General features: G+C 43.2%; 1 protein-coding gene across 8 annotated transcripts in view; it reads right to left on the bottom strand.

Moving 5' to 3' along the window:
• The window catches only part of SLC4A4 (solute carrier family 4 member 4), a 739,594-nt gene that overhangs the window by 28,984 nt on the left and 685,275 nt on the right, over positions 1-25,335 (bottom strand). For all 8 annotated transcript variants that reach the window (XM_085641000.1, XM_085640999.1, XM_085641004.1 and 5 more), the window contains exons 17-21: positions 21,318-21,431; positions 19,549-19,710; positions 8,864-9,042; positions 6,672-6,744; positions 3,206-3,274 (exon numbers count right to left, since the gene is read on the bottom strand). In XM_085641000.1, coding sequence (XP_085497126.1) covers positions 3,206-3,274; positions 6,672-6,744; positions 8,864-9,042; positions 19,549-19,710; positions 21,318-21,431 — 597 coding nt within the window. The remainder of the gene's footprint in view (positions 1-3,205; positions 3,275-6,671; positions 6,745-8,863; positions 9,043-19,548; positions 19,711-21,317; positions 21,432-25,335) is intronic.

Below are 25,335 nucleotides of genomic sequence, written 5' to 3'. Positions count from 1 at the left end.
CTAGGCTTTAAGTTCACTAGAAAGCAACTGTGGTTTTATCAGTCAATGATCTGTGTGTTTTCAAAAAGAGCTTTGTGGATCCAGGAGAGATTACATTTGAGATGGATAGTTAGCCATGGAGAGGAGACCTTTATTTAGGACAACTCATTTTATCACGGGCAGGAAATGCACTCCTTACCACCCATAGTGGCAGCATAATTTTTATATGTTTTTAAGGTCAAGCAGGAGTGAAATGAACTGTTCATTTCAGGATGTATACAGTCAAAAATCAGAGCGGAGTCTCCTTCGGGGGATTTCTATGGCTCACATAATCCGTGGATCTCGTGTGGCTTCTCTAGGGCATATTGGTAAAAACAGAAAGAAATATGTGCTTTCATAACTTCTCAGTACGTAAACCAGTGGACTGACTGCCATGCAGACAACCTACTGGAGTAAGCATAGTGACTGAAGTGTATGAATGTAATACTAAGGTTCACTTATATTTCCAGGCATAGGCTCACAAGATTGTGCAAATTCTCAAAACTATGCCTGGGAGAAATGTTTATTACGCCAGAGTAATCGGAGTAATTTCACTAACTACATGTTACTCTTGTGATGCGAAATTACCGAAATCATGTGATTATGCCAGTTTGAGTGATTAAGAGTAATTTTGGGAGAAAATCCTACAGCAGGAGCACAGGACCAACAAACTAAAAGAGAGTGAGCAGCTGCTGGCTGATGCTGTTCGTGTCCTGTGCAGTTAGTGCCATTTTCTTAGTGTAAAATGCATCCTTGGGCCCATTTTGTACGCAAAGGTGCATTTTGCCCTAACAAAATAACGCTAAAGGCTGGATTATGGGTCTCGCACAATTATACACAATAAAAATTAATTTAGCAGTAATTATGAATAATTCTGCTAGAGATAATTACGCCAGTTACTCCCACCCCTACCCAAAATTAAAGTTCTGCATTTAGAACTTATCATCAAACTTCACAGAAGGAAATTAGCCTGGCAGCAGCAATTAAAGTCAGAGAACACAGTCAGCTGCAGGTCTCCTGAGGAACCCTATCTGGCTGCTACTCAATTTCCATCATGTTCTGAAGGCTCACAGTCTGCTTCATATTTGATAAAAGCATTGAAAGCTCCTCACAGGGCTGGATCATTGCCAGATATTCTTATCATCACATGTACAATCAATGGGCCAAATTCACAAAACTATTTAAGTGCGTAAGTGCAGCTTGCACATTCAACTGCTTTGATTTACGATTGTAAGCATTCGCAAAAGGTGAACTTGCACTTGTAAATTCATTTACTCAGGCACAATATTATAAATGCATATACCCAGGCACAATATTCATCTACTCAGGCAAAATATTATCTGACGATGGTGTAATATTTTACGACCACTCGAGAGGTGGTGGGTGAGTGTTTCAAGGTTGGCATGCAGGGCTGGACTGGGAACAACAACCAGCCCTGGAAGATTGCTGCTCGACCGGCCCTGTGGGCGTGGGGGCTAACAAGAAGCATCGCTACTGCTTTTGTTACTGGGAGCCGATAGTGCAGCACTGCCGGAAAACTGCCCCCAGAGACAAGACCTGCCCCTATGGCCAGAAAACCGTCCCACACCCATCCGGCCGGTCGGGATGCCCTGTTGGCATGCCAGTGACTTTTTCAGCAATTGCCAAAAACTTGAGAACTTGTGGCCTTTACAAACTTCTTTTTGACCAATTCCACCCTGGAAATGATTGGAGATTTAATCCTATCAAGGAAACGAGTAAATCCCATTGTAGTGCAAGAATGGAAACAGAACTCCCTTAAAATTGGTGGGTTTCTATGGGAAAAGGTTTCGCCCCAGGAAAAAATAAAGTGCAACTGCATATATGTATTGCAAGTTCACCATATACAATTATGCAAACAGAAATGCCTCTGCCTGGTCCTAATTCGGATTTCACAAACCTTTATTAGGGGCACCCCTGGAAACCTAAAACCTGTGACTACTGCAGGCTTCAAGCATGCTCTTGGAAACGTTGCAAATTCCCATCATTTATGAATCTGCACCTAAGTGAAGGAGCTGGCCTGCAGGTGCAGATTCACAAATGTCTTTGAGAATCACGCCACTGAAACTAGGTGGGAAATATTTACCCAGAAAGAGGTTCTCGCGTTGTGGAAGGGTTTCTGGCCCTCGTGCATCAATGCTGCATACTTTTGCTTTCAGTTATTCGAATCAAAACGCGGAATTTTGCAGCGAGAGTACAGGGCTGATTCTAACAGCAGCCTTTTTGTGTTTGGAAATTCCTCATCCAATAGAACCTGATATCGCGGCGTGTGGTATTTACCTGGTGCGGGTTTACTGAATCATTCTGAGCTTTTGAGCACAGATTCCCCAGTATTTTGCTTTTTTCCAAGCTGTTTACTTTCTTTGCATTTCACTAGGATTTTTCGAGGTAAAATGCAAAAGAGGGAAATTACCTGAGCTCTGTCCCTTCCTGCATAATTTGTAATCGTGTTTTGAATCAAGAAGGTTACAACGGGACTCGTAAAAGCAACCCGTGGTGAACAAGAGGCTTCCTGGCTTCTCCAATTGCAATGGAAAAGGGACTTGTCTATCTTTCTGTCAGAACAACATCCAAGGATACATGGTTGTACCCAATAAAGGAAAGTGCCAGGAATAAACCATTCACCTTTATGCCCGTTCCGTTCCTTCACACGGCCTTCAGTGACCTCGAGGCCTCGAATTCCAGGAAAGAAGCCAAAGTGCGGCCTACGTCAGTGCATGTTGTTTTCATAAACCGCAACGTCACCGCTTGATTTCAAATGGGAGAGTCCGCCATTTTGATAATCAGCAGTCAGCGCGTGACTCGGGTGGGAGAGTCCAACTTGCAAGAACATACTTGAGCAATTTGCAGTGTTTGCTTCCGCCGCGGCTTCACAGCCTTCTATGTGCCTGCCTTCGTGTCGAATGACTTCTAACCCCAAGTAGAAGATAACGTAGGTGTGATACTGTTTGTAAACACCCGCCAACCGTGCCAGCAATCAATAATAGGGAAATCAGGTGTGTAGTGCCACAAAACGATATCTGTGGGGGAGGGGTGGCAGGAACGGGAAAGGATGTGAACAAGGAAGGAAGAAAGGAGCAATGGTTAATGATTATGTAGGTTCGCCCTGAGGACACCTGTGAGGACCTGTACGTTGGAAACAAGGCGCCGCGTCACCAATGCAACTCACCTGGACTCCATTCAGAGACGCGACCCCCATGTACAGGAAGACCCCGTAGAGCACCGGCATTGGAATGAACTGAAATGGGGAACAGAATGGAGAGACTCGATTATTAAACTGAACGTTCTCAACAGACATACATACCTGAAACCTATTAAATGCATTTCATATTTTATGACGTGTTGTGCACCGCCTAGCATCCAATCTAATGCTCTTTTTGTGTAGTGTGGTCCAGGTAGGAGGGGGCAGAGTCAGATCAGAATGAGGTGAGGCTCCTTTCTGATGTTTTACTATCTCAACCCCTGTCTTACTTGGTGATCATTTGAAATCTTGTCTGAATACTTTGATCTCAAAGCACACTGGCACTCTTCTAGAGCACAGGAAATTAAGGGTTGGGGCCAGATTTGCCATATATCTCATTGGGTATTTCCCCAAGCTGAAGGGGGTGGAGGGCTACAGTAGCTGGAGGCCGGATTTTGAAGGCACGCGGTTGCTGCTGGTGACTCTTTCATTTTCTCCAGCTCCAAGGGGTTCTTTTCAGCAAGCACAGAAGGGGCATAAGCAGAGACAGCAGAGAGAGGAAGGGAGGGAGGGAAGAAAGACAGAGGTAAGGGAAAGATAACAGAATAAAAGAGATAGAGTGTAAGAGGGAAAGGGAGTGGGACTGGTGTGAAAAGTTTTGCCAGGTCTGCTTTTGCTTCCTAGTTCGCCCCTGATAGCTTGTACTACCACTCACTGGAGGAGAGGACACACATTTGGGGCTTGCCAGTTCCTTTTGATGCACACCCATACATGATCTATGCTTGCTTTAATACTGTGTGCAGTGGCACAGATGTGCAAAAGAAGGAGGAGGGTCAGTGCTTAAAATGGAAAAATAGAAGTGCAGGTACTCAGTTCCGGAGTACCTGCTTGTTTCTGAGAAGTCTCGACCCTCCAATTAAATGCAAACACGTCTAATAGGCTGAAAAGTACAACATTACACTATATGTGACCTTGAAACAGAGACGCCGCCTTTCTATGCCTTGGTTGAATCAACCGTGAAGGCTCAATGCACGGACACGACACTGCTGGTAACATGATCATGCAAGCGGCGCGTGTGATTTACAAAGCAAAGCTTGACAGCTATTTACCACTTCACTGGTTTTAATCAGTGACCAGTAAGTTTTGCATTTTCCAACGTGTACACCACTTTACTAAAACATACACATGGAAATAGTAAAGAAGGCGAGCTGTAATTTTATTTTGCGAGCAGTGGTCCGCGCTTTCGTCGCACGGTTTTTCCATGCTATATAATGTGTTGCTTGAGCTCTGTCGATTTTAAGGGTTTGCTTAAACGTCTTCTGGGCTTCACTGCGCAGAATACATAACAGCAGTGCAATACAATCACAGTTAGGTGCAGTAATAGCAGGCTACCACAGGGTGGCAATCAAATGCTGTCCCTTAAACGTACATCTCAATGCATCTTTTTATGGTCTGGCTTGACACAGCACAGATGTCCCCAGATAATTATGTGAGCATCTCTAGAGAGCGGCTTTGGCTCCGCCTACATGTTGTGAGCCAGGAGTACGTTTTGGCGGTGCTTCCACGAAAAATGTTCGTGTACTCCACCAGCTGTGATTACTTGTTTTATTCAGCTGCATGAGCTTGAATTTCAGGGGCACACACATGACATTGCAATTCTGGAAAAGTATGTTAGGTAACTAGATAATTAATGGTGTTTGCCTTTCTTTGGCAGAAGCACAGCTGGGAGGAGGCGAGTCATTAACCTACATATATTTTTGGTCTGGTTTGACAGTGCAACTGTCACCTGACCTTTTAACGTACACCAATATCATTCTAAAGTTGTTTGCTTCTGCACACATACATATGCTATTAACTTGCAATGAGTCAAGTTATACGACAAAACATTAATTTAAAGCTAAATCTATTGGCATTTCCAATACTTGTTTATGGTCTGGCTTGACAGCGCAGCCCCCCATCAGACAATTATGTGAGCGTCTCTGGAGAGAGGCTTTGGCTCCACCCACAATTTTGGAGCCAGGGGTACGTTTTGATGGGGCAGAAGTTGTGTGCTTCCACAAAAAAAGTGCTTGCCCTCCACACAGCTATGACAATTTTGTTTATGCATCCAACTGCCTAAGCTTGGACTTCCAGAGACACACAGGTGACATTTATTTATTAATTTATTTTAAAAAAATTTCTATTTGAATGCTATTACATTGTGTTAGATAACTAGATGATTTATGTAGTTTATATCTGGTAGCAGCACAGATGGGAGGAGGTCAGTCATTAACCTACACAGAATTTTAGGTCTGGCTTGACAGTGCAAATATCACCTGACCTTTTAACCCTTACCTGTATATATGAATTAATGTTGTTGAAATAAATACAGAAGTATTGGCATTTTACAATACATTAAATTATTTGGATTAAAGAATTCATACTCAGTGATAATTTATTGTCTCATTGAGTTGTATCAGATTTGTGGTAATCTTTCCCCTTAGTTTCCGGTTGGTATTTACTACAACTGGAGGCCATCACAGGGAAGGTGGTCTTCTCGGATCAGCAGGCCACCAATATTTTAATAAAACAAACTTTTTTTTCTGAATGTAGTCTGTTTTCCTTAAAGAAAATGGGACTGCATTTAAAAGAAAAGTTTACTTTTTTTGTGTTTGTTTTAAAGTTGGCAGTGGCCTACTGCCTACTCTTTAAAAAAAAGTATATTAAAAAAGGGTAAGGGATTCCAAGGAAACCCCTTCACTTTTGCGAATGAATTATTATCTCCTGTGAGGTGTTTGTAAAATATCAATGTTAAGGGGCCGGATTTCAGACGGAAAATACTAATAAATTAGATACCAACTTGATTTTTGGAAGGGAGGCGTCCCTTCCAAAAATCAAGTTTGTATCTAATTTATCAGTATTTTATATCACGCCCTCTCCAGATAACACATTTGTATTCATTCGCAATCCTATTTTTGGAATTTGAAAAAAACTTTTCTGGCTCCTAAAAGGGATTGGTACATAAGAAAAAGTATTTTATTGGCTGTATATGTAAAATTGGAGCATTTGTACAGTTAAAATTCTTAGTACACCCGGCCCCTTTTTTTGTGTGTCAGTGTGCATAGTAATCGGACTGGTAGCATTGAGAATAAGCCCAAAGAAAAAATATTTTCTATTTTTCCCCCACAGTTGAGAGTATAAACAGACAGGGAAACAGACAGTTTTCTGTCTGCATTTATCTGTAAAAATGGAAAACAGGGAGCCTTCTATATATGTGGAAATACATGTAGTAATTGATCTAGTAACTGATAAACCATTCATACCTATCTCTTCAGTATGTTAAAATAGTGGATGTTGTAGAGATATTCATTTGTGAAAGGTATGTCTGAACAGGGACACACCCACTGCAAATATGAATACTGTATGCAAACAATACTGGCTCTTGAACAATGGTTGAACTACCTTCAACATTTACCTTCAGTATAGGAGCCATAAAGACAGACACACCGGTAAGGAGGAAGACCACGACCCCCGTCACTCTTTGTTCCCTGAAAAGAAATCACACTGTTATCATCTATGCTAAAAAGTCCACAGATATCTTGAATCACATTCTACCTCAAATCCAAGAGGAAGTGAGTGAACCATGAACAAACTGGGATTTCAACTGTACTCACCTTGAAACTGATCTCACTTTGTCGGATGTGACCACTAGCGAAAACAACAGTGCTTAATTTGTGCCGGTGGGTGCAAGTGTGGGGGGGGGGGGCATAAGACATTATTTTTGATTATCAGATATTGACTCAGAGTGGGCGGGAGAAAGGGAAAAAAGGGGGTAAACAAGAGGAGGAAAAGGAAGGGAATTCATTGCCAAATTGAGAAAGCAGGGGTGAATGAGAACCCACAAGAGTGGGACAAAGGGGCAGTTAGTGTAGAATAGGCGAAAAAGAGGCACGTGGTAGAATCAAGACTAGACAGCATTGGTACTCGACAACCCCGACATTCTGCTGTGCTGGTGCTGGGCTGTGAAGCAACATGTCAGGCCTCTGACCTTGTGTGTTTTTTAACTAAACACAGAGGAGCAGAACACTCACTATAGTGCTGGTGGTAGACTGAAATAGAAACACTGTCCATTGGTCTTCCTTTTATCCATACTCGCATAATTCTAAAGAGTGCTTGCAGGGCATACAATCAGTAGGCGGGAGTGTTTCACATATGTGTGCAGCACATCTATTTTTTTGCTTTTTCTCTTCACCTGCAAAATGTTCTGCTTGCGGGGTGTGTGAGCAGGCTTGCAAATTCCTACCGCAAATTCAAGCTTTTCCATATCACGTTTATTTGGTCTACAAACCTTTTTGTGAATTAGACACTTCCATATTATATTTAACCATCAGGCAATTTTAGTTCATTTTATAGTTTATATAAGTTTAGGATTCTTAACACAGTTCCACTAAAAAATCAGAGAATGGTTAAGGCTGGGAAACAGGTTCTGTTGTTGGAACAGTCCAGGCGTCCCAGAACACAGGGGTCTGTATTAGTAATAAAAAGCACCGCCCCTGATTGCTGTTACTGGCCTGGGTGCACCCACTGCAGACCAATTCACAGCACTCTGCACCCTAATACAGCAAATGTGCTGTTGTCTGTGCAGCTGAGAATCTGTGCATTCACTAGGGACAGGGTCGGACTGGCCGTAGCGGGCACCGGGCAATCCCCGGTGCGCCGCACGGGTGGGGGCCGGTTTTGGGCCCCTGGGGGCCGTTTTCGTTACAGGGACTTTTTTTTGCAAAATCGGCCCTGTAACAAAATCGGCCGAAAACCGGCCCGGGCAAAAAGCTCGGCGGTCCTGTACCCTCTGACTGCCATGGGACACTCTGACCAAGATTTCACACATGTAATTTCAATTGTTTCGGAGGTTTCTTGCATTTTAGGTATTTGCAGGTATTGTAAAGAAAATGAACAGAAACAAAAAACCGAAGAACAACTGTTTCTGAGGATCCACCACTCCATAGCATGACATAAACGAAAGGGAGTGAAGAAGAGAGTGTCTGAGGATAGGATGATATTTACAATTTTGGCAGGGGCAGCTTCTCCGTTAAAGCGGAGGAGTGTCCCCCCACTGTAATGCCCCCAGAAAATAAAAATAAAATGGTAATGAAGCTAATTCATTACCATTGGGCTGCATTTTTCACTTATTTAAAGTGCCCATGTTTCTTTGGCCAGCCGTCTTGTGACGGCCAGCCAGACATGCGCACTTTAAACCTTTTTACCCAGATGTCTTAAGACAGCTGGGTTGGGAGTAAGTGCAAGCATTCAGTGCCCTCAGAAGCGCTGACAGAGGCCACTCCCTTCAATCAGGGCGCTGCTCTCATGAGCACGAAAGCAGAGCCAGGATTGGCTCTGGGAGCCTGCCTCGAGGAGAGAAGAAGTTGGAGAACTTCGTCTTGTTACAGGAAGATAAGCATTTTATTTTATTTAATGTATTCTTATTTTTTTTTTAACTCCCCCTAACCCACCCCACCACCCTCGGAACATGCCAACCGCCACTGAATTTTGGGAGAATCTTGAAAGGATGCATCGGGTTCATCAGCTAGTTTAATACTGAGAAAACAGTATTTTGCTTTATTTACAGAAGAACAACAAGCTCACTCTTTTTGTTTTTCTTTACCGTACCTCACTCCCAGAAACTTGGGTTGCTCTCCAGGTGCAGAGGTCTCGGTCTCCATCTTCAAGCTGTCAATGTGTGCGATTGAGATCACAGTAGCAGCGACATACCAGGGCAGACCCATGAAGGAGCAGACCACCATGAGAATCGCCACCCAGAAGAGGTCCAGGTGATAGCCGGCGCCTTTCTATAAAGACCAACAAGAAACAGCGAAGGGGAGTCATAAAGGTGAGCAAAGCTTCAGGAATGAAAATGTGCCTTCTTGATCCACAAATTGTTTGCATTACAGACTGGTAATCTCTAAATCTGGAGACTTTAATGTGAGTCATAGGTGTTCTGCCAAAAGCATGCCACATTCTCCACCTAATTCTTTTACTCAACTGTCCACTGCTCAAAGAGAATCAGGTATCTAAAGATTATATTGTTGTCAAAAGGACACATTAGTTCGGTACATGCAGCAATTAGATTCAACTCAATGGTACTGTCTTATTTACAAATCGATACAGCCAACCAGTAAACAGTTACAAATATGGATTTTTCCTGTAAGTGTGGATAGAAAGGTTGGGAATGTTTCGCATTGATTAATCCAATACTGTCCTTTATAGTTATGTATGGGAAGTCTCTTACAAAATTTGAGAAATCAATTTTGCGTGTATCTTTTTACAAATATACATTCATCAAAATATGGTGAGGAGAATATTTTTCTTTTCTTTTAAATGCATTAATATTTCATTATTTTCATCAATTAGATCTCTGAATGTAATTGGTTACTTATACTTGTTAGGAATTAAATTTACAATTTTTAAATCTGTTTGAATAAGCCTTTGCTTAATTGAATTATTTTCTTAACAAAGTTACATTTTATTAAGAACCTGAAAAGGACCTGACCTTAAAATACCAAAGGTAGGAGGTTTATGTGGTAAAGATGTGAAAATACAGTAAAATGAACAACTGATGCTTCATGCCAAGCATCCTAAATAGTGATATCGATTTCTATATTGATATATTAAGTGCAGTATGATTTAGTACATTGAAAAACTACGATTGTCAGTAATAAATAAGCATCGACAAGGCCAATATATCGGGTTGGTAAATTAAAGTGCCTCTTTCACCACTGATGAGTATAGCACTTAGTAAGGCATCATACAAGTACTCTGTCCATCAGCCTTCCACTCATACACTCATTCATCTACCCAGTGACTCATCCTTGCATTTACCCACTTACTCATGCACAGTCAAACATACACGCACAAAAACTCAACAAGCACATGCAAGCTAAATTAAAAGAATGAAAGTAAAGTGAGCAGTTTTTGGGACTGTCTTGGGAGCTCTAAAAGACATAAAAGAGTAAGGAAAGAAATCAAAGGTGACTGATAAGAGAAAGAAATGGAAAACTAAATGAGTGATCCACCAGTTCAAACAAGAAGCTCACTCATTTCCAGGCAAATGTACATGTGATCAGGCAAAATGTCATCACTTACAAGCAATGTTACCTCTAATTGGTTTCCTTGTGTGCGGCAGTGTAAGATCTCTGTGCGCTGCAGACAAGTCTATGTGCACCAGGTATTTTAAGTTTTTTCCCATCTGTTCATTGAGATGCTCTCTTATGTGATAACGAACAAAAAGGATGCTCAGTAAAATAATGTATTTGCCTAGGATCGCACAACTTGGCCAGTGCCGGACTGGGAACCACAACCGGCCCTGGCAAAGTGCTCGGGTGCCGCCGAGCTCTCTGCCAGGGCCGGTTTTCAGCCGATTTTGTTACAGGGCCGATTTTGCAGCTATGCTGCAAACACGGCCTTGAGTCCCGCCCTGAATTTGGCCCAGGAGGGATTTTTTAGTTTCACGCTATACAATTCAACCACTAGATTGGTATTTATTTATGCCATCAAAGGTTAATGCTTCGTGCTTACTTAAACGATGTGAATAGATTTTGGTGGCAGCTAGAATCCTCATTTCAATTTGTGCAATTTTACACAGCACAAACTTTGGCCAGTTTTACCCTGCGTGTTACAACAGACTCCATATGTTACGATTTCTGAGTGTCACTGCCAACAATACACCCGTTCCTGAATCCTGCAGCTGCTGAATCCTGGCAGGACCCCAACCCAACACTGATGGAGCAAGCAGCAGAGTTTTGTCATCTGTGGCAAAACACGTGCAGACAAGAGGAAGCCTCTGCCTTTCACACTCCTGCTGCTGCTCCACCCGGCCTTGTAAACTCGCTGCTAATGCACTTCAGCTCCAAGAAAGTGACTGTTTTTTCACTCTGCTCACGAATGGTCCCTTCGTCTCATAAGGAGCAGTGAAGTGCACGCTTTGTGAGAGTATGTGCACGCTAAGTAAATGCAGTCTGCGCGCCCGCGCAAGCATGCATGCTACAGGGAACAATGCTTACACGGCAGAATGACAGAAACAAGGTAACCCACAGCCCCATACATTATGCCCTCATGGGAAGAAGTAGAATGTGAACGACACTCGAACAGACAGAAGATGATTGACCGAACACTCTATATGCATGTATATGTATGTAGAGTATTTTCTGTTACAAGGGCCTGGAAATAACTACACCTGCCATCCTAAGAGGGTTGTATCACATGGCAAATCTTCAACTCCAACGGTCTATCTAAGGAAGTAATCAACATCAAAATCCTTGCCAACAACAGTAATTTGTGAAGTTGCATGTAACAAACTACCTGTCTCCAAACTTTCAAACAGTGAAATAGCAATCCTGCATTAAAGGTCAATTGGTTTTAATATATGATTTTCACAATAAATAAGCTAGACCTACTCCACTTGTTGTAATATTTCCTAATAGACAGATTGAATTTATAGAATCGAACATAACCCTTCTTAATGAACCAATCAGGCCCTACCCTTTTTAAATTGGCTCCTTGCCGCAACCAACTCTGGCTTCCTATATGGAGCATAAGTGTTATCACAAGGAAGCCATTAGGAAAACAGTTAGCAAATTGGCAAATACATATGTTACAGTTGGCAAAATGACCTACAACTCCTCTTAAGAAAATCCAACAAGGATGTTCACCATGCATATCATCACAATGTACCTGAAGGGGTAATCAACACTAAGCTAATCTGGGAGAATCTATGTAAGAAAATTCTAGTATACAGCCTGCAGCACAGTGGAATAGCAATTCACCCTTAAAGGCTTATTGGCTTTATGAAATGCATTTGACAATACGTATATGGGGCCTATAAGCCTAGTCAGAACATCTCATAATTAACAGAGCAGATCTATGGCATCTGACATAACTTTTTACAATGAACCAATCAAGCCGCTAGTCTTCATCATTGACTTGTTCTCCATAACCAACGGAGGTGCCCTGCATTACACATAAACTGGCAAATATCCAGAATATTATCATACAATTACAAATATATTCAAAATTACATTTGCAAATCAATATGCAATCCCTCTGAAAAGGGCCTAACAAAGATGACACCGTTGCAAATCCTCACCTTCAAGTATTTGTGAGAGAGGGTACTTTTCACCAAAACCCTTGTCTACTACAGTAATCTGGGCAATTCCATGTAACAAAATATCTGTGTACAGCCTTTAACAAGTGGAACGACGATCCATCTTAAATGCTTATTCGTTTTACCAAATGCTTTTGACATCAACTCACAAAGGCCTGATGCCTTTGTTGCACCTTTTCATAATATATAGCCAGACCTATGGCATCTGACATAAAAGTTCTCACGAACCACTCAGTTGTTTCCCCTCTACCATTGGTTTGGTAATATAAACAACTCAGACCTACTCAGTTCTGCAGAGGCTTTCCCACAAGGCAACCCTCAGGTATATAACCATGTACAGCACTCTGCCCCCCTTTTTGCTAGGTTTGTGCTATAGAAATACCTTATACATTCATACAGATATACATATACACTTAGAAGATTAGAAAGGGACACAAAATATGGTTGGTTAACCATATTCAACCCCTCCTGGGAGTAACAGGGTGCAAATCTCTACTCTAAGGGTTTTTCACAAGAGGTAACAATTACCAAAGCCCTGGTCTACTATAGTAATCTTTGAGATTCCATGTGGCAAATACCTGTCTGCCAGCTTTAGCACAAAGCAATAACAATGCACTGAATATGCCACCTTACTATGCATTCTCTTTCCCCACAGGCAATTACAACGCGGTTGTTACAACGACCGCGTTGTAACAACGCATACCATTACTCCGCAAGTTGTAACAATAACTTGCCCTAGGGGGGGTGCTGGATGTTTGAATAGTATAATTTACTATTCCATCTCCAGTTTGTGCAACAGTAGGGAAGGTGTAGGATGTTAAATCCAACACCTTCTGACCCCTCCGGAAGTCATTGTTCCAACTTGCGGAGTAATGGTATGTGCTGTTACAAGGCGGTCGTTGCAACGACCGCTGTGTAATTGATTGCGGGGAAAAGGATTTGTGATAAGCAATGTTTACCCAATGTACTTATACAGGCCTATTAGCTTCAATACACAAGCTTTTCACGATAAATAAGTCAGGCCTACTGCCTTTGTCATAACTTTTTATAAGAAACAAATCGGGCCTAAGTTATTGATCATTGTCTTATCGCTATTGCCAACCCAGTCCTGAGGTATTGAGCATGAGCATTCTCACAAGACAAAACATTCAAAGGAAGAACTCTTTCCAGCAGAATAACTCTAGTTCTGTCCAATCAAAATCTGTACTGAGGGGAATCAACATTTAGGTGAAGCATTGCCCCTAGATCAGAAAAGCTTTTAAAACTATTTTTCTGTTGAGCACATAAGGTATTGCAACAGCTTCTCTGACTAGCCAGACTTAAAAATACCAGTGCATGGAGTTACAGAAATATAACTTTGCCCTATAATGGTGATTAAAGAGCAGGAAGATATACCAGATTTATTATACGTAGTGACCCACATAATATTTAAAGCTATTTACGGGAAAATAGCTAATGTATAGAAGCAGGGCATAGTTTAATAACTGCAGTTGCAGCATTGAACCATAAAGTTAACATGTAACATTCTTTAACACATAACATAAAAGCTAGTACCCGATTGTAGGAAACTGGGTTACTGGTTGAGTGGGGGGGGGGCAACCCTACTCTAGCAGCAACCACAATTCTTGCCAGGGTGGAACACAAGCAAACCCCAAATTAAGTTGCGCTTAACCCTCTGGTAGCTTGGCACAAAACAGTCAGGCTTAACTTAGATGCAATCTGTAAAGTATTTATGCAGCACTTCAAACAATAATAAAGTGGAAACACAACACCAGAAAACTCCCACACCAATTTAGAAAAACAGAGTAAAATGTATTAATTATTTGAGACCCAAAATGACAAATATCCAATAAGTAGAACCGGAGATATGCTTACTAATATTTATTAAAAGGAAGATTTAGGCCTGGTACAAGGTTCATTTTGCTCGGACATAATGGCAATTTAAACTGCCCACACCTGCTGCAATGGCAGGTCCAAGACATGTTTACAACGCTACATAAGTTGGAGGCACAATATGTGCTGCAGCACACTAGTAATATTTTACTTACAGGCCCTAGGTACCCATGGTACTACTTTACTAGGGACTTACAAGTAAATTAAATGTGCCAATTGGCTGCAAGCCAATTTCACCATGTTTGGAGAGGAAATACCAAGTACTTTAGTACCGATTAGCAGTTTAAAAGTGTGCAAAGCCCTAGGAGCCAAAACACACGGGTTCAGAAAACAGGAGGGTGGAGGCAAAACGTTTGGGGATGACCTTGCAGAAAGGACCAAGTCTAAACAAATACGTATTTTTACCCACAAGCAGATCTCCCACTGGGGAATGTACCATGTGTGATCCAGAGTCAAAAATGTAAAAGTATGACATCAAATATTTAAGGATCATGTGATCCTTTTCAATTAATATCTTAGTTACATCTTAGTAATTGTCTTAGTTATATAAAATGTTTTTTCAATCAAGTGACCCTATTGTAATTCAGGTTGATATATGTGGAGAAAAAGTACTGAGGTAATATCTATTACTTAAGTGGGAAATATTCCCATAGGAGCCAATGACAATTTGTGCGACGTCAATGAATGAAACCATTACTTTTTCGGAACAAAGACGAGGAAACAGGAAACCTCTTCCAATAGCTTGTTCTCCAAAAAATATCCCATGTCAGAGATTTTGGTCTTTGCTTTGTTGGCAAATTGTTCTACATCTCCCCGCCCCTCAGCACCACACTGCTGCACATTGCCGTACAAGTTGCAACCCACCCTCCTCCCCAGCTAGGCGTTCCACCAGGCTGAATGTTCACAACCAAGGCAGTGTGCAGCTCTGACATCCAACCTGGGTGGGTGGAAATTTAAAATCTACTGAGTCTCATTCTCAGCCACGTTGTGGACAGGGGGGTGTATCTATTTCCCCTGCCAAATGAGAATTCTTTCATTGCTTACAGGTCATCGCAAAAGGCCTGCAATCTAAGTAAAGAAATGTCACCTCTGTTCATCAGATCACTGAGCAGTGGTGGAACCTATACCACCTGCTCTACAGAGAGGAAGGAACCTGACACCTGCTGCAGCAAACCTCAGATTTTAATAACGGATGAATGTTACCAAAAGGGCAGCACACTGTTCAAATATGGCCGACGCAGTTGGGAGTTTCTATCTCTACATACGTGACTTAGCTTTTAAACACAAGCCTTATGAGAACATTGCAATGTTGAGAGCTCCACTGCGGGAGAATGAAGTGACCCAGGACTCATTATTGCTGGTATGGAACTTCTGTTCTAACATGCCAATGATTTTCTTTCTGCTTATCCCTGTTCATTTTAGAATATTCTACCCTAAGTGGAGGGAATGTTCTAGTTGCATATAGCCCTTCTGCCTCTGGCTATACTGTTTGTTAAAGATTCTCTCTCTTCTTATACTTACCAGCCTGCGGCTCAGGGAATAGGGCTTTGAACAACAGTTATGGTCCTCAAGAGAATGCAATATTATGTTGTTGTTATTATCTGTAATTAATATTTGCATAGCACTCAGTCTGCAATAGTCTCTGAAGTAGAATTTGACATCCTGGTATTATATATGGACAACACCTACAGTTATAAATTTGCAGCTGTCAATTACTAACACAGTTTTTCAAATGGTAAAACATTGCTACTCACAATATAATAGTGATCATTTTCGTGTGTTCATGTTACTTTACAATAAGAAGTGGCAGTAATAAAAGTATTGGGGAGATGGAACAAGACAAAAAGAAACTGGAGGTTGGACCGGGCTAACCCACTGGGCAATTTGGGGAGTGGCTGGGCTGCCAGCCAGCAGGGGGCACCATTGCAGAGTGGGAGCTCTTCTTTTATTGGGTTCTGCAATGTTTGCTTCTGCAACTGTTAGTGTAAAGGTGGGGAAACATGTGGTACTTAACCCCTCACTGAGGGGGCAGACATCCTTGGATTGGTTCCATTTGAAGATATAATAATAGTGTGAGGTCAGGCAGAGAGAACAATCAAAGGATAAGCAAAGAGTCTGTCTTTAAAGGTTTCTGCTCTGCAGTCCACAGCATCAGTATATTTTATCCCTTCACCTCTTCTTTTTCTCAGAGTTCCTGATCAGAGCTTTCTTTTGTTTTTTTAGGTCTCGCCTACTGACAGCTTCAGCTGTTTGCTCTCGAAGACCTAGAGTGAAAAATACAATGCACAGAGTAGGCTTTCGGCGAGCCCGTTTATCATGATAGGAAGGGTTTACTGTCTATCTCACGTCCCAGCTCCTAATTTGATGGTTTTCCCCTATATTCCCGTGTTGTTCCGCCCAGGAGTCTTTCAGCCTTCCTATGTTTTGACTGGAGAGTTGTATCCTTCCACCGTTATGTCACAGAGTGTTTTAATGGCATTTGAGCTACTAATCACCAAGTCCACCCATAATCTCTTCAGTATCAGGGATTCAGAGTCAGACAGATACGTTTCCAGGAGGAGTGCAATGTCAGTATGCTTACTGCACTGGCAGCGTAGACTCTATGGCCTTTAAAAAAAGCCATTAACCTTGAAAGAAGGGATTGTCAGAGCCCTGTGTCTATATTCGGTGGGTGCCATGTCTGTCATGCCATGGCCGCAGTATGGAAGCAATGAAGTGAAACGAGGGGGGCAGGAGGGGCATGAGGGAGAGCGGGATTGGGAGTAGAGTAGGGCCTGTCTAGAAGAGTCCCTACTATGGTACTAGGTGGGAGATTGAGCTCTGGGCAAGAGGAGTGCGCTTCGAGGACTTTGGGCTCCTAGGGGGGTGGTATTAGCTAAGTGCCTGTAATATGTAGGCTTCTAACCCATAGCTGTAGGCTAAACCTACTCATGGGCTTCAATGACCCCTATGTACACTGGTCAATACTGGTTTAGAAGCATGATCATTGTGGCTACGCTCTCCAGGGTAATCAAACAAATGGATAGCGTGACAAGGGTGTGGGGTGTACAGGGGAATTCCAATAAGATCTGCAGGAACAACATCTGACTAAGCGCATAATAAAGTACAATCATGAAATGAACTTAATGAAGATAAACAGCATGGGAGAGTTGATGGTCTTATGTGATGTTGCATCCTGAAGGGTAGGCAGCAGCGGGAGCAAAGAGACAGGTCTCCGAGTCCTTACTATCCGAAGTGCCACTATATGTAAGAGGAGATCTGGGGCAGCATTACAATAAGTGGCATGGGGCGCAACGGGCGTTTGCGCCACTTTGCGCTCCCCGGGGCACTTTGGTATTACAGAAGGGGATGCAGACACTTGTGCATCCCCTTCCCCAATACCAATAGAACTGGCACACTTAAAGCGCCAGCGCTACCATCAGGGGGTGTTCCGTCATTTGCATGGGGCGTGCCCTTTGCAAATGAAGGGATTCCTTTGCCTCCGCACCATGTTACAGATGCGGGCGCAGAGGCAAAGAAGCTCTCAGGGGGCTCACTCATATTCCGCTACCTTCTAGGTGGCACACTGAGTGCGCCCCCTCTGAGAACAGTCCTCTAAAGGGGATAAAGTGGGTCACTGACTGCACCTGCCTGCAAGGGGATCTCTAACCCCCTTTGAAAGTGCAGGCGGGTTGCCGCCTGTACTGTGAAAACATGGAGTAGCTGTAAGCATCCGCTCCGTGTTTTCACATGAATACGCTGCCCCGAGGGCAGTGCAAGTTCGCGGCTGCCCTGGCGGCATTACATTCACCATAATGGGGTGCATTATCAATGTTTCGGCCCGGTACACCTTTTAAAAGATGCGCCGGGCACAAACAATGACACTGTGTAATATGGCCCCTGGATTTATCCCCGTTGTTGAGCTCTTCAGCAATCTTAATCAGCTCATCCTAACGAGTCTACTGGAGATTTGTTGAGTAGGGGTAACAAGAAGATTGGGTCTAGGGGGCGCCTCATCCATGATATCAGAGTGTAAGGAGGCTACGTCTTCCAGCTTCTCAAGGACTGTAAATTATGGCGCTTTCCCATCCAACTGAATCACCGTAGTCACTGGTCTAGCATGCCATATGTAATGTCCAATTTCCTGATCTGTGGTCTAGGGTCTAAGAACTTCTTCCATCTGAGGTTGGTGATAAATGAATGGTCTGCTGAGACATATATGAAGGAAGCCGTCACTTTTCTTCCTAGTAACCAGCAGGATCTCCCTAATGTTTTCTGTTGTTCTCAGTGAATGAACCTCTTTCTACCCATGCTTTCACTTTCAAATTAACAAGAAGAATTCTCCTTACAGCTGGCTGCCATTATAGGAGATACCTATAGGGTTCAGAGATTTGTGAGTATTTCACCTGAGGACATATGTTGACATGCGCTCTACACCGGTGTTTGCCATGTGATGCAGCGGTGATACGTATGTCTGACTCTTTTTTGCAACAACCCTCCACCTACTGCTCGCGCGGATGCTGAATTGTTCTTATTGCTCTACCACTTCTCATGTTTATTTGATAGAGTGATGTAAGATTTATTGTGACTGCCTTCGCACCACTTTTGAGTGGGGGCTTTCTTGGTCCACCTGTTTCTTTTTAAACAAAGATAGGGGCAGGGCCTCTTTTTTTTTGCTACAGGTGTGCCCCGCCCATATCCTATTTGTTCTTTTTTTTTCTTTAGGGGGTTTGCTCTCTGTTTTCCTGCTCCTTTATGTTTTCAACTTGTGACAATTCCCTGACTGAGTGGTCTGCATTGTTTATCTAAGTGGTGCATTGAAGGTGGCAATATGTCCAGCTGTGCAAAGAACATGGCATGAAAACTGCTTACCGGGTTGAGATAGCTCCACAGGTAAGAGTTAAACCCACTGCTCAGAAGTGGAAGAAAAGTGAACGGACCCTTTGTTTTGTTCCACAATATACTCTTATCCCACAACCAGAAATCTATCTCTGCTTCACCTCTTTCATTACTTTCACTGTCCAATGTCATTTCCTCCAAACCTCTGCCATTGTCTCTGAGGGTATGAGCACTTTACAAAAAATTATAACATAAACAGATTCAGTGCCAGCTAGTTGTAACATAACATGCAGTTCAATGCCTCCTGTTGTACAATTCGAGTTCCTTTGACTTCTGTTTGAGTCCATTCTGTTTAATTTAACCATAGGAAATTGAAATAAAATCGGTTTCTATGTTATAAAAGAATGTGCAATGTGTTTTTGACTGGTACCCGGGCATGTACTACTAAGAACAGAGGATCATGGGAGAAGGGAGTGCAACTAACCTTGAGCTTGTGTTCCTTCCTGTTTACAATGACACCGGTGATCTGCTGGTCCATGAAGATCAAAATGGTCACCAGCAAGGCTGGAATGGCTGCTGCAAGGTACACCCACCACGGGTTTCCTCCAAAGGGTGGGACAAACCACCCACGGTTAGGACTTGTTGGCTTAGGAGACAAAAGAAAAGCTATCTTATTAAAACAGATCAATAAGTAATATTTTCTCAAACGCTATAGATTTGTGGACGCCTTGCAGTCCACAACAAAGCTGTTTTCAGTTATGTTTGGGTCCAACCCCTACAGACATCATGAATGAAGCACCAGCTGTTTCTGACCCAGTCTGCTATCCCTCCTCTTCCCCTATCTCTGTAATGTCCCCCAACTTCAGACCTACCAACTTTGGCATTAGTTTTGCTGCATAAGGAGGGGCGGGCCTTGAAGGAACGGGGTCTGGCGTGGGGTGAGGAGCTTTTGACCCATCAGCACTGGCCAACAGTGTTAAGAGTGGGGGGCAATGAGAGTGGGTACAGCTTAGAGACCCATTCCTCCCAAAAAACATAGGAGCCTTCTGGGGATGCCGTAGAAGTCCTGGGAAGGTTGTGCAAACCCCGATTGACATAAGCTGGGCAGAGCCTCCAGCCAATGAGCAGCAAACCTACTCTCCGCCAGGGTGGACAGACACCTTGCACACTGTGTGATATGGCTCCTCACTTGGAGACTGTGCAGAAAGACACACGATGGCGCCATGTGAGTTGGCAGGTCTGTAAATTCCACAACTTTGAAGTACAATATGGCGTTCACTACGTGCCGCCCCCTCACTCATGGCTGTGACGTCATCCTACGGAAAGCATGCTGCTATCTGCTCTGGTCACTGATGCAAGGGAGCAACCAGACGGCATGGGCCCAGAAGGACCTCAGTCTGACAGATGGACTGGTACACTTGCACCTGCCTGGGCTGCTCTTACTTTAAATCCTAGAGACCAATTGAAGGCAAGGGGGGTGGACTCTAGAGAGGCAAGCACAACCCAGTGGCGGTGACACCAGGTTTCCTAAAGAAAGAAGTAGCAGTGAAAAGTCATCACACCGCACTAGTGTTTTGTTTTTACCTGTGCTGAATAGATCTTTTCCATATTAGGACAGAACAATAACAAAGGGCCCACGACTGAGCTTTTTTGGGCACACCGGGTGAAAGTGCAACAAAAAGAAAGGACTGGCATTGAAGTGCGATTTAAAGTTGCGCAACACAGCTAATGCCTGAGCCTAGCCTTAGGTCTCTGACTTAAAAAGATTTTTCACAAAATATTTAGAGGGCAAGTAACATTTAAACAAAAAAAAGGATCTTTGCTCAATTCTGCGTGGAATAAATGCTAGAGGGAAATAAGGTTGGCAGTGATGACTGACATTGAATAACAGCAGCACTTCATCTCTAATTCATGGACAGTAATCTTGTGAATCTGAACACAAAGAAAGACTGCAGGTTCCAGAAGCTAGAACTCCAAGACTGACTACCCTGATGATTTTATGTATTTTATTTGCGTGTTTTAATAATTTGTATGTATTTCATTCCTATTTTGCACATATCCTGCATGCTTTTATGGTTGTCTGCAGCCGAGTAAAGAGAATTCTTATTCTGATTCTGACTGACTAACCATGTGACACCTCACATGGAGCCCCTCTCTGCATGTCCCATTAGTCAGCTGATCTATGGAGCACCGCCAACAAGCGTGAAACTAACACTAAGGCAAGCAGCTGATTATTATAACTTCTGTACATACCTTGAACTCACTTGGCACAATCAGTTTTGGGGTGTCCACGCCGAGAAGGGCATCCAAACCACAAAAGATGAGGATGGACAGGATGATGGCAAAGTCGCTGATAAGTTTCCGGGCCTGAAAATAAAACGGTGCAATACAAGTGAGCTACACATGTTTGAAAAAAGAACACAGCTACTGGCAACTACATCATGTGTGACACTTGACATCTCCACTTTCTAACCAGTAGCACTTTTCATGCTGGTATTTTTTAGCTCACACTTTCAACGTAAAAAGTGAAATTACAACTCCCTGAAAGCAGCACAATCTTGGCTTTCAACAAACATAACACTGGACCACTTGGATGCTAGGAGACACATTTTATTTGCAAAAAGGCATCACAGACCACAAACTACTTTTTATGTGAAGCTCCAAAATCAAATGTAATAACTTTCACAGACCACAGAAATGATGCCGAGCCATTACTACAAGCCGCATATTACAAATCGAACTGTAAATCACGAAGTTGCAAGTATCGCTGACGAAGAATTATTCTGCTGATTAAATGCTGGATTCAAGCTAGCCTGGCTGATGAAGGGTGTTACCCGGAAACCAGTCCCAGGATGCTTGTTTCCGGTTCAGGGAAGACCTGGCTTGGCAGTTCGGGCTGGACTGTTCCCATGAGGCACAGGGTCAAGACTGATTTGCATATAGCTGGGTCTGAACTGAGATGACAAAGTGAGCTAAAGAATGATGATGGATTCAACCCAGATGTGTGACTGGGGGGGTGAGTGTCTGAAAAGTTTCAGCGCTCTGTCCATCATTTTCTTGTGTTTGCTTTGTTCGCTCTAAATTGACAGGGTATGCCCAGATGTGGGTCCCTTGCTCACTTTGCCACTGGATTCAGGCTAGGTTGGCTGATGAAGGGTGTTACCCAAAAACCAGTCCCAGGATGCTTGTTTCCGGTTCAGGGAAGATCTGGCTTTGCAGTTCAGGCTGGACTGTTCCCATGAGGCACAGGGTCAAGACTGATTTGCATATTGCTGGGTCTGAACTGAGGTGTTGAAGTGAGCTAAAGAATGATGATGGATTCCACCCAGATCTGTGACTGGGGGTGAGTGTCTGAAAAGTTTCAGGCCTCCGTACATCATCTCCTTGTGTTTGATTGAATGCTGATATTCAGCAGCCAGGCCAGTGTGATATATAGTATCTGTCAAATCTAGTCTTTCGTTGTGAAACGACTACAACTCCCAGGATTCACGAGGATGTGACAATAAATAGAAATGAAGCTGGATTTCTAAGACCTAGATCTTTGGCAATAATACATTTCGTACACGCCATTGATGCCATGGCCAGATTCTGGCACACCTCAGCAGTACAGAAAAGAAAGAAAGCACTAGGAAATTGACACCAGCGTAGAAGCAGCTATTGCATCTGTGTCAATTGGAAGGAATCCATATCTGATGGCCACTAGCAAAAGGACGTCCGGTGTCAAGGCCTGTATATCCCTCAAATTCACCAGCACTCGGAAATAGCTGAATGCAATGTAGATTTAAATCGTGCTATAATATATTCTACAAACCTGGCGTTTAACAGGTGGCACTATGTTGCTTGGAAACAACTCTTCCAGCCAGCCTAGAGCTTTCCTTTGACAAATCATTGTTTTGTGGGGGCGGTACAACTGGTTGCATTGAATTGAGCAAAACACACAAGATGATGGATGGAATGTTGCACATTGGCAAAACATTCGCCCCCAGTCACAGATCTAGGTTTAATCCATCGGTATTTTGCTCACCACGCCACCCCAGTTCAGACATGGACATATGCAAATCAGTCTTGACCCTGTGCCTCATGGGAACAGTCCAGCCTGAACTGCCAAGCCATGTCTTCCCTGGACCGGAATCAAGCATCCTAGGACCGGTATCGGGGTTTCACCCCTCTTCAGCCAGGATAGCTTGACTCCAGTGGCATAGTGAGCACGGGACCCACGTCTGGGCATACCCTTCCCACATAGGGCGAACAGCAAAACACACAAGATGATGGACGGAAAATTGCACATTGGCAAAACATTCGCCCCCAGTCACAGATCTGGGTTTAATCCATCGTTATTTTGCTCACCACGCCACCCTAGTTCAGACATGGCCATATGCAAATCAGTCTTGACCCTGTGCCTCATGGGAACAGTCTAGCCCGAACTGCCAAGCCATGTCTTCCCTGAACCGGAATCAAGCATCCTAGGACCGGTTTCGGGGTGTCACCCCTCTTCAGCCAGGATAGCTTGAATCCAGTGGCGTAGTGAGCACGGGACCCACGTCTGGGCATACCCTTCCCACATAGGGCGAACAGCAAAACACACAAGATGATGGACGGAATGTTGCACATTGGCAAAACATTCACCCCCAGTCACAGATCTGGGTTTAATCCATCGTTATTTTGCTCACCACACCACCCCAACATTGAATTGAAACAGGACTACAATTCCCACAATACATTGAGGGGCCTATTTATTTACAAGTAACACAGAGCAGAAAGTCACTTTGCTGAGCTGCATTACAGGGAAAGGGCGAGAATGCACCGTATTTATTCCAATATGTTGCATTCACGTCCTGTCCCAAGTGCTGGCGCACAGTGGGCTGCCTAGCGCCAATGCAGGCACCCTTGTACTACGGTGCAAGGATTCCTATGTTACAAGCAGGATTGTTTTTGTACAGAAAGGGGCACCTTCCTGCATAAAAACAATCCTCTGATGCATATTTCTCTATCTATGTGTGCAGCAGAATGCACATAGGAAGAGGAAGTAATGAGGAGAAATAAAGATATTTCTCCTTGTTATGCCTCCCCTGAGAAGACGCAGCATTTTGGCACATTCCCAGGGTCTACCAGTAATTGTAAATCTGGAAATCAGTTCAAAGTCATGGGAGTCACGTGGGAACACCCATGCAACGCCCATGGAATGCTGCCCTAAGGCAGAGCAAAGCAACGATTGGTGCTGTGTTACGTAAGTCATGATTTATCAACACACTCAGGGACACGCAAAGCGGCCTTGCGCGGCCTGATACATCGCATTTTAGGGCTTGCGTCGCGCATGCTCCACGTTGAGTGGTGCAAACATGACACAAACCCTTGATAAATATGCCCTTGATTTCTTTAGAGTCTAGCAGTGGAGAGCAGGTGTTCCACTGACGTGGAGTCATCAGGTCATCCGATAGACAACATCTAAAAATGTAGATGAAAAAGATGATTAAATAACCTAAGTGCATGGTTAGTCAGAGAGGCAAAGTAAAGGCAAAGCAAAATTCTTCGCTCTGTATTTTCATCTAAGCAGCATTTTTAACCGTGAATTCAGTCTCATCTTATTTAATAAAAATGTTCATGTCGGCTCCTATATTATGTGTCTGCTAAAATATGCTGAGACTTTAGAGTCTAAAAGACTTTCACAGCACAGTCAACCAATGGGTTTTTTGCATCTGAATGGTAGACAGCAATGGGTCCGGTATCAATCTCCTCATGGCAAAGGGAAGGGCTTAAATTACTTTTACCTGGAAAGGACTAGCAAAATTGTGGTCTGTTTCCTTGACTCACTCCCACAGTGTAAGGACAGTGAGGAGGAAAAGAAGGAACAGGACTCTGTTTAATGAGTATAATGCAAGTGCCTTAACTATTTTTCTACTAAACGAAAACATTTTCCACTCCTACTACAAGTACGTTTACTCTTGTGAAACATGGGGGTGAGCATTCAAACTGGCACCAGCCTTTTTAGCAGCAAATTACTCGAAGCTTGGGTGCATGAATCAGTAACTTGGAACTATACACACTAATGCATGAATGGGAACTTGGAACTATACACACTAATGCATTAATCGGGAACTTGAAACTATGCACACTAATGCATGAATTGGAACTTGGAACTATACACACTAATGCATTAATCGGGAACTTGGAACTATGCACACTAATGCATGAATGGGAACTTGGAACTATACACACTAATGCATGAATGGGAACTTGGAACTATACACACTAATGCATTAATCAGGAACTT

This window comes from Triturus cristatus, chromosome 2_2 (genome assembly GCF_964204655.1).
Source record: "Triturus cristatus chromosome 2_2, aTriCri1.1, whole genome shotgun sequence".
Classification (NCBI taxonomy): Eukaryota; Metazoa; Chordata; class Amphibia; order Caudata; family Salamandridae; genus Triturus; species Triturus cristatus.
This window is presented reverse-complemented; position numbering and strand designations above follow the sequence as displayed.